General features: G+C 51.0%; 1 protein-coding gene across 1 annotated transcript in view; it reads left to right on the plus strand.

Annotated features, from left to right (window-relative positions):
• Window positions 1-1,492: 1,492 nt before the first annotated feature.
• Window positions 1,493-10,042, plus strand: part of REXO1 (RNA exonuclease 1 homolog) — a gene marked incomplete at its 5' end in the record, with an annotated part of 29,300 nt that continues 20,750 nt past the window's right edge. Inside the window, 4 exons of the mRNA XM_029965652.1 lie at window positions 1,493-3,289; window positions 6,520-6,621; window positions 8,844-9,036; window positions 9,674-9,837. Of these exons, the coding sequence (XP_029821512.1) occupies window positions 1,493-3,289; window positions 6,520-6,621; window positions 8,844-9,036; window positions 9,674-9,837 (2,256 nt within the window). The remainder of the gene's footprint in view (window positions 3,290-6,519; window positions 6,622-8,843; window positions 9,037-9,673; window positions 9,838-10,042) is intronic.

Genomic DNA, 10,042 nt, shown 5'->3' on the forward strand with positions numbered 1-10,042 from the left:
ATCACACTGTGATTGCCCAGAGTCCCTGTTCAATCAGGAGCTAATTGCTTTGGAAAGAAACTTGGCAAACCCAAGGGGGTAAAAAGTATTTTCTGAAACCACTGCCTTTGTTTTAACCTCTCTTACTCTGCTTCCTCAGGGGCCGGTTCTACCAACTGCTGGACAGGTTCTTGTTGCCAAAGGAAGCTGTGCCTGTGTGGATCCTCTCTCAGAAAAACCCAAACCCACCCCCAAAAAACCCCAAACAACCCCCTCAAAGCCCTCAGTCTTGTGGGAACGGGAGAAACGGCTCCTTTAACACTTTCTGACTTACAAGAAATTCTGTCATCCCTCTTAAAAACCTGAGAGGATTTTTATGTTCTGTCTTTTATCTCTCTGCCTATTGTTTGGTTCTTCTGCATATCCATGTTGGAAAGGCAGTTTTACTGCTATCCTTGTAGGAAAGAACAAAAGGCTCCTCTGGGATATTGGCATCCAGAGGCACTCTGATAATTGAAAACAGTTCAGAGTCAAGAAGCAGCTGTTAATGTACCTGTAGCTTCTGTCAGCTTGCTAAATATGGTTTTTATAAAAATCATGGAATGGTTTGGGTTGGAAGGGACCTTAAAGCTCATCCAGCCCCACTCCTTTTCACCACGAGTTGGAAAGGAGAGTCTGGGCTGGTGGCAGAGCATTTCTGGCTGGGACAACTGCTCCTGTGTCCTTTGGAGGGTGAACGTTACAGGGTGAGCTGGGATGGACTTTCCAGTCGGGCAGTTGTCCCTTGGGCAGGTTCCTTTGGCATTCCCACGTGGTTCCATAGGGTGGATCATCACCAGAACCTCTCTGTAGAGCTGTGCAGTGTGGCCAAAGCACACCCTCAGGACTTGTGTGGAAGGGGGAGTGCCAGAAAAGGGGCAGGTTCTGGGTGTTCAGTGTTCCTGTTCGGAGGTTGTCCCGTGGGGTTGAACTGTGCCTGTTGAGGTTTTTCCTTACCAGCAGTGCTCCAAATCCAGTCCAAATAAGGCTGGTTTCCCTGCAGCTGCTGTGAGAACTTTGAGATTTGAGGAATCTTGGAGGCTTTTGGTGGGCTCTGGGCACTGGCATTGAGAAGTGAGAACCTGATCCAGAGTTTCTCGCTGGAATCCTCTTTCCACCTTGGTTGCTCCGTCGAATTAAGCAGATAATTCTGTGCACACTCAGCTCCTCTTGGGCCTAATACTGTGATTATTCTTTGGTGCCCTGAAGAATATTTAATTTATACAGGTTTCCATGAGTAGTAAAAGCACTTTGTTAATGGATCTTTAATCCTGGGAGTAGTTTGTACTGTCTAGTCTAGTCTAGGCCCCAGCACATCACTGGTGGCTTTTGGTATCCAATGTTTATTTATTCTGTGGTGCTTTTGGTTGTCATGCAAGGTTGGGTTTTGATAAGAGCAGACCTTACAAAGACCTCTTTTGGATTTTACGCTAAAGAAAATTTTACTTGAATTGCTGGCAGTAAATGATGTTTAATTCCTTTTTTTACAGAGCGAGGGTATGATCCCTACAACCCAGAGCTTCCCAGGGCCTCGCTGGAGACGGAGGATGGCACCCTGGCTGACCTCACAGACGTGACACCCGGAATTCTGGAGCTGGAGCTGGTCAACAAGGCCATCGAGGCTGTGAAAAATGAGGTGGAGAGAGAGCAGAAGAAGTACGAGGAGCTGCTGGAAACCACGAAGGAGTTTGGGGCCTCGGAGGGCTCCTCGCTCCTCTCAAACTCGCCCGTGTCGGCTGCTGGGACTCAGAGTGATTCCTTTGCCTCCTTGGAGTACAATCCAGGGAGCTACAACTTCAACAATAACTCAGACTACAACCCCACCCCTCTCACTGCTGCTGGCCGGTCGAGTAAATACACCCTGGACTCGTCCCGATCCAAAGGGAGCGCTCTGGAATACATTCCCAAGGCTGTGGTGCAGAGTAAAAAGTACAGCAGCACTGTCACTAACAACAAGTACGTGATTGATGACTCCAAGCCTTCCACAGACTTGGAATACGACCCCCTTTCCAATTACTCAGCCAGGCTTTTGAGCAAAGCCACGAGCAAGGAGCCCAAGGGGTCCAAAAGGGAGAGGGTGGCTGATTATGAGGAATCCTACTCTCCCTCACCCAAGAAGCTCTGTGAAGACCCCGATGACTACGAGGTGTTTGCCAGGTTCTCCTCCTCCGAGGATGAGGCTGATGTGGAATATAAAACAGCTTCTGGCAGTTCACCATCCAAAGCTGGTTCTGAGAGTGAGTCAAACGAGCTCTCCAGCAAAGAGCCGAGCACCAAACTGGATAGCAAAGCCCAGGAGAGCAAAGGAGCAGCCCAGCGTGGCAGGGAGGACCCTCCCAGCTCCCAGAAAAACCTTGCCAAAAACTTACCAGACAAGAGCACAAAAGTGGTGAAACTGTGCTCTGGTAAGAACAGCCAGGAGACTGAAAATAAAAACAAAGACTCAAAAGACAAAACAAAAAAGAAGAAATCGGACCTTAGTAAGGCACCAGGCCTCGGTGAGGCCGGGAAGAAGGAGAAGAGTAAAAGTACAGAAAAAGGCAAAGTGCTCAAGAAAGAAGAAAAACTGAAAACCAAGAATGAAGAGAAAAACTGCAAAGATAAAAGTGTCAAAGTGAAAACAGATGGGAACTTAAAGAAACCTGAAAAGCAGAAGTCAGAAAGAGCGGATGGGCTCAAGAAGGAAAAGTCCAAGTCCAGCAGCAGCAGCTCAGGAAAAAGCAAGAGTGAGGGTGTGAGCAAGGGCTCGAGCACAGAGAAAGGGGGGAGCAGCAGGAAGGACCCCCAGAGCAAATCAGGGGAGGTGAAAAATGGGAAGGAAACCTCGGTTTCCCCTCGGAAGAACAAGGAGAAAGGGCCCAAGAGTGTGGGAGTGGAGAGGAAGAAGGAAAAGGTCAGTCCTGTGGGCAAAGGGGAGGCGAAGAAGGGCCGGAAGCAGCGGAGCTTGAGCCACGTGGACCTGTTTGGGGACGAGAGCGGGGAGGACGAGGCCGAGGGCCGGGCTTTGGCCTCCTCCCTGCGCGCCCCCAGCTCGGGCTCGGACGGGGGGGACTCGGGCTCGGGCTCGGGGAGCAGCAGGGACAGGGCCCGGCAAGTGAAGCGCTCCAGGCTGTCCAGGTCCCCGTCATCGTCCTCCACCTCCGACGACATCGACTACTCCATCCTGGAGAAGGACGTGGACTTCGAGTCAGACCCCATGGAGGAGTGTCTCCGGATTTTTAACGAGTCCACGGATGTGAAGACCGAAGACAAGGGAAGGCTGGGGAAGCAGGTAACGCTGGGCTGGGGGGGTGGCTTCTCCTCCCTCCAGAGGTGGAAGGGTTCTGCTTTGGTTTAGTGGTGCTGCTCATTTCAAGTAGCTGAACAGACTCCATGGGTTGGAAGAATCTCATCCTTGTCATGGCTGAGTGCTCGGAAGAGTTTGCACCTGAATTTACCTGCTGGGAAATGTAAGGGTCCAGTTCCCTTTTGTGGGGAACATCCTTTAGCTGTCAGGGTTATCAGTTCCTTCTGTCTCCACCTGGCCTGAGGACAGTGGTGGCCTGGGTGGCTGGAGAAAGGGCTTCAGAGAGCAAGTTTTGGGCCTTTCAAAGCTGAATTTGCCAGTGTGGGCAATGCCTTCTTCTTGCAGCAGAGTTTAAGGAACACAGGGGTAACACCTGGACAGTATATTGGTGCAAGTAAGTCCATATACTTGTCACTGGACACTCTGGGGACTCCCCAGATTCCTGTTTCCTATTTTTAATTCATACTGCACATAGTTTAGGAGGGTCTCTGGGTACCTTGTGGGTGCTGCAAACAAGAAGTGGAGGGTAAAGTTTCTTCCAGTGGTACAAGAGGATTCAGAGTAAGGAGGTAAAAAGAGAGTATTTACATAAAAAGGCTTTGACTGAGGTGGTCCCTGGAGGATGAAAGACCCTCATTTTTGAATATCAAAACCAAAGGGAGCCCTCACAGTGAGAGAGACACTGAGGGGCTGGAGCGTGTGCAGGGAAGGGAACGGAGCTGGGAAGGGGCTGGAGCAGCAGGAGCAGCTGAGGGAGCTGGGGGGGCTCAGCCTGGAGAAAAGGAGGCTCAGGGGGGACCTTCTGGCTCTGCAACCCCCTGACAGGGAGCTGGGGGGGGTCGGGCTCTGCTGCCAGGGAACAAGGGACAGGAGGAGAGGGAACAACCCTAAGTTGTGTCAGGGGAGGCTCAGGTTGGATATTGGGGAAAATGTTTTCACAAAAGGATTGTCAAGCATTGAAAGAGGCTGCCCAGGGTGGAGTGACCATCCCTGCAAGTGTTCAGACAACCTGGGGATGTGGCCCTTGGGGCCATGGGTTAGTGGTGACCACAGTGGTGGGGCTGGGCTGGTGGCTGGACTTGGTGATCTTAGAGATCTTTTCCAACCTTAATTACATGATCTTAAGTGTAAATGGCTACAAAGCAGCCTCTGGCAGTGATCCCACCCCCCCAGCATCCGAGGCAGGGAATTAGGAGCACATAAAAGTCGTCCCTCGTCTTCTGACATCCAGTCTGACAGGGCAGGGGGACAAGGCCTCGATCCCGGCGCAGCTCCCGGGCCCTGACAGGGGTTGGGAGCTGCTGTCAGACCCAGCATGCTCAGGTTCTGGGGGTGATGCTTTTGGTGTCCAGGGACTTGGATTGGAAAGAGCTTTATGGAACTAAAAGGTGACAAACTTGGCAACATTGAGGAAACCCCCCCAGCTTGTGTCTGGTTTTATCCCTGTGGCTGCAGCACAGGAGTGCTGGGGCTGCTGGGTCAGCTGTGGTACCTGGGAGAGTCATGGAATGGTTTGGGCCTTTTTTGCACTCACACAGAACTCCTGGACAGAAGAAACTATAAACCAGTTCTGTATGATGCTTTTCTTCTCAACTGTTAAGCATTGCTTGTTTAAAATTCTGCTGTTTAGTATTCCCAGCTAGGAAAAAAACCTCTATTTTGGGCGCTTTTTTTTCTCTTTTTTTCTCAGTTTAAGTGAAAGTAGTTGAAGGGCACAATATCTGTGGTGGGAATTACTAATCCCTGACTTCAGAAAGTGCTGGACCAGGAGCTGCCTCTCACTGCAAACAGTTAATTGTGGTCCAGGGTGGCAGAGCTCAGCTGGCAGCAGCCATGTGTGGCTCCCTTGCAGGTCCTGCTCCTCTCCCTCCCTGCACTGGGATTGAATTTCCCACTGCTCTGGGAAGGGAGGAACACACCCTGCCACGGAGGGACCCTCACCTGGGAGATGGGGGCCTGTGAGGGGGTCCCTGGCAGGTGGGATTGGTCATGGGGAGTTGTTTTTTGATGATGGAATAATTTTGTGGGTGGAGCCTGTGTTGTTTGGTCTCAGTAGTGAGTCAGGAGAGGGTTGGGATGGATATCAGGAAAAGATTCTTCCCCCAGGAAGAACACTCTCAGTCACAGGGTGGGATTGTTGGGGTGTCCTGGGCAGGGCCAGGAGTTGGACTGGATGATCCTTGGGGGTCCCTTCCCACCCAGGATATTCCAGGATTCCATGATTCTGCAGGTACAGGGCAGTGTGGTGCTTTTCCACCAGGAAGAATGGCTTTGTGAGAGAGTTCATTAGGGATGTAAGTGAATTAACAGGCTCTGGAGTTCCTGGAGAGCCAGGTGGTTCAGTGGGAAGTGCTCACCCTGAGTGTCCTTGTGCTGCTGGACACAAGCTCATCCCAAGTGGAGTCTGAGCTCATCCCAAATCCAGCCTTGGGCTCTGTCTCTGAATTCCAGGGGTTCTCAGTCTCATCTCAGAGCTTTGCCAGGGTTTGTGTTGGAGAACTGCAAGTGAGATTACCTGGAGAGCAGCTGGAGTTTTGAAAATAAGCTTGTGAGGTGTGTTGTGTATAAATGAACAGCCAAGTCGAATTCAGAGCGGGTTTTGAAGCTGTTCCCCCTGTCCAGGAGCAGCTCTGAGGGGTGAGCTCGGAGCACCTGTGGCTGGAGAGGGGCTGCCCCTTCCTGCTAGGGCTCTGGGGGTGCAGGTGGGGCCTTTGTCACCTCCCTTTCTGCTGTTTCAGTGTGGATAGACCTGCAGAGAACCCTTTCCCTAGAGGTGGAGTGGGGGCACCGTGCTCTGGTGTCCAGCAGGTTGTGAGGACCTGCCCGGGGCAGAAATGAGTCAGATCCCAGGTTCTTCAAAAAAACCCACCCCAAACACCCCTGGATTTTAGAGGAATGCCAGCAGAGGTGAGATGTGTGAGTGGCTGGCAGGAGAGGGGGGTTCAGGTCTCCTGTGGCAGGTAAGGGCTGTCCAGAGTTGTGTCAGTCCTGCCCTGGGCACAGCTCGTGGAGTGGGAACTGTCCTGCTGCTGTTCCTTGGCTTTCTTGGTGGCTCCTGGGGTCAAACCAAGGTTTCTTGCAGAGGTTCAGCAGCTGAGCACATGTTCTCACCTTCCACCTGCCAGGTTAACCCCAAAGGAGACTTCTCACATCTCCCTGGTGAGAGGGATCTTCAGGTCTGCTCGGGTTTGGGAGCTTGTTCTTTTCTTTTCCAGCCATCCAAAGAGGAAGCCAATGAAGAAAAGGCAGAAGATAATTTAACTACCTTGTTTCCTGGCCAGAAAAGAAGGATCTCTCATCTTGTCAAACAAGGAAATGTAAGTGCACATTTAGAAGCAGAAGTTTAGATTCTCTCAAGTGAGGATTTTCTGTCCTGACCCTGCACAAAGGTTCAGTCCCAGGGCCAGGCAGGGGCATGTGAGTTGTTTGTGCTGGAATCAGTCTGTGTTAGTTTTATTTCCTCTCCTTCTAATCCCTAAATAAACCCCATGTTTAGGCATCTGTTAAAAATGGCAGCAAAACTAATAAAATTTGTAAGCTGTGGAAGAGTGAATGGATTCTGCAGTTTGTAACCCTTTGGGATAGGTTGAGATGTTCATTTTTCTCCAGTAGAGCTTCATTCAGTGACTTAGATAAAAATTAGCTGGACACAGGGTCACTCTGTGCCTGATGCTGCTTTTCTGTGTCTCCTGGAGCTAAAAGCTGCAGGAATTTTGTCAGATGTTTAAAACTATTGCCTGACATCTGTTCTGAATCAGCCAAGAGTATCAGCAGTATCTGTTTGGATCCTCTTCTTTCCCAACTGTAAAAATACAGAGGAGAAGAATTAAAACAAAAAAAAAAGAAAAAGAAAAAGAAAAAGGCAAGGAAGACATTCTGATTTTTTTCATTCCTTTCTCCCTGGGATTTTAATTCATGTTTTCTCTGCGGGTTTAATGTTTTTCCCTCCAGGTGCTGAGCACAGATTAGTTTTATGTTCCAGCAGGATAAGAGTGGAGACTTACACACTGATTTGAGCTGGGTAGTCCAAATTAATTGTTCTTCCTTTCCTCTCTGCCTAGGAAAGAGGGTTTTTTTTTTTTGCTTTTAATAATTTGAAGCCCTGAGGTCAATACAATGTGTTTTATTTAACTACATATCTTCAGCCAGTTCGTGTGGTTTGATAAGGGCCCTTTCTTCCCAAGTGAAGAGATAAGAGACTGAAGCAAATGGCTTGGAAATTCATTAACTCAAACATTTATCGTAAAGAGGCGCCTTTTAGCCATGTACAAACCTTTAAATATATTTTCTTAATGTGACAGCTGATCCCAAAATGCTTTCCAAAGGTGGGAGCCCCAGCACAGGCTCTGCCTGGGCAAACAGAGCCAATCTGGTGAGCTCCGGGGGCAGCTCTGGCACCTGCATTCCCTGGAGTGTCTCAGCTCCTCTGGCCAGCAGGTGCTGTCAGACCTGAACTGCTGCTTTTCCTCACAGAACCGAGCCCTGTGCTTTGCCATGTCCCTCCAAGTGCAGTGTTTGCTCAGTGATTTGTAGCTCAGGCCCTGAGCAGCAGGAGGGGAGGGAGCCGAGCTGGGCTGGGGGAAATGACGGCCCAGAGGAATTGGGGGTGAGGCACGAAATGAGTGGCCTGTCCTGCTCACAGGTCTGTCATTATAATTAATGTCTGACTGCACTCAGTTTGGTATCCAGAAGCTGGTGGCAGCATCAGAGACCAGGAATGCAGGAGGTGCCAGCCTGCCCCCAATTTGCTGTGTTACATTGACCCTTCTCTGGAAGGGATTCCAGGAGGCAAGGCCTGTTCCTCACATTTCAAAGGTTATTTATTAAGTAGTGTGGAGAAGTTTGTACTACTTCTGCTGCTAGAAAACTTCTCTCTTTGCTGACATCATTTCTGGCACTTTTCCTGCAGCCTAAATTTGGGCATCAAAGGAAGAGCACGTGGAACCTGTTGGTGCTGAGGTGCCTCCAGAAGTGGGCAGGGACAGAGCCTGTTGGAAATGCAGAGCTCAGCTCGTGTAGTGCTCTAATCCCATAAATACATATTTGTGAGGCTTTTAGGTAGCTCCAGACTGGAGACCTGGAAGGAGGGTGCAGAGAGGTGGATGTGCAGGGAGAGAGCTGTGAAGCTCAGCATCATGTACAGAGGGGAGTGGAGGCCAATTGTCACTTTTTCATTGCAGCACAAACCAAAGCAGGCAGCACAGGGCTACATTTGCTGCATTTATGTTCCAGTGCAAGCCTGAGAGTGTTGGCAGGGCCCAGAAGTGGGTTAGGCACAGTTATGGGGAACATCACAGCATTAAAAGCAGTTCAAACACCACCTGCCAAGCGAGGAACCTGCCGGGAGGCCTCCCCGGGGGTGAATCATCAATGCCCCGGTTGTGGAGGGGTGACTCTGACTGTTTTGCTCGGGAGGACAGTTGGCATCTTCTCCTCCCAGAGCCCTGTGGGTGCCAGGAGAGGGGGTGAGGAGCAGAGGCCGTGTGGGGCGGGGATGGGGCCGGCGGGGGGAGGCTCTGACGGCGCTTTGTGTGTGCAGGCAGAGGCCCCGAGCAGGCCCGTGGTGCGGCCCTACCGTCCCCCCACGGCCCAAGAGGTGTGCTACCAGAGGATCCAGCTGGCTCAGCAGCAGGCAGCACAGCTGGTTCAGAAGGCCTCTCTCTCTTTGCCAGGAGAAAAGAGGAGGATTGCCCACGTGCCAAATGCCGCCCTCACCGCAGCAGCCAAGCAAAGTAAGTGGTGGTTGGGATCGCTGTCCTGTCCTCCCCCTGGTAAAACACACTGCCTTGGCTTTAATTGTCTCCAGGGCAGATGTGAAGCTATCAGGAGATGTGTTGAGACTTGAATCTTTGCTGACAGTGACCAGTGGGAGGCCTTTCTCTGAGGAATTCCATCCTGTTCCGAAAAGCAGCGGGCTGGAGGTCCAGCCCCATCTCTCACCCTGCCTCCCTCACCTCAGCCTTTCCTTTTTCTCTTTCTTCCTTGGGTTGGGTTTGCTCCTCGTTCCCCCTTCCATCTAAGCCTTCAGAGGTGGCACAGAGCAGATGGGAAGTGCTAATTAATGCTTGGTGCTGTCCCTTTGTAGTCAGAGCTGACGTGACTCAGTCAGTGCCTTGCAGCGACAGAGTCACCTCTTTAAACTCTGCTGACTCAGTTACCCCAGAACAAACAGAAATGAGGCACCTTTCCTGGCAGGAGGTTCCTTCATCCCTGCCTGGGAGGTGGTAAAATTACCCAATTTGTATCCCTTTGGAGACTTGGATTTGATAAAAACCCCAGCTGGCAGCGTTGGCCTGTGATAGTGGGTTCCCTCTGGCAGCCTGGAGCCCGTGGCAGGATTTGTACCTGGCTGTTTTCTGTCCCCTGCAGGCCTTGGGAGCAGCAAGACAGCTGTTGCTGGCAGGAGTGTCACACCTTCCAATGACTCTGAAGCCCCCACCCTCCCTCTCAAGGCTTGCACCTTAGCTGGGATGGCTTCCAAGACCACCAGCACCATCGTGCCCAAAAGGGTAGCCCACGTTCCCTCCTTGCAGGTAAGGGAGATTTGGATTCTTCTCCTCTCATTCCTCGTTGAGGGGGGTGTGTTTGATCAGACTGTTCCAAACTTAGCACTCCCTGGAAGTGGGGTTTTGATTGGGTTGGTTAAATGGGTTTGTTTCTTCCTGTGGTTTCCCTCGATGGCATCGTACAAAAAATGAAACCCCCTTGGGGGCAGGAGCTTAAAAAGACAGAGGTGCT

Source organism: Manacus vitellinus, unplaced genomic scaffold (assembly GCF_001715985.3).
Source record: "Manacus vitellinus isolate BGI_N305 unplaced genomic scaffold, ASM171598v3 scaffold_114_pilon, whole genome shotgun sequence".
NCBI classification, from domain to species: Eukaryota; Metazoa; Chordata; class Aves; order Passeriformes; family Pipridae; genus Manacus; species Manacus vitellinus.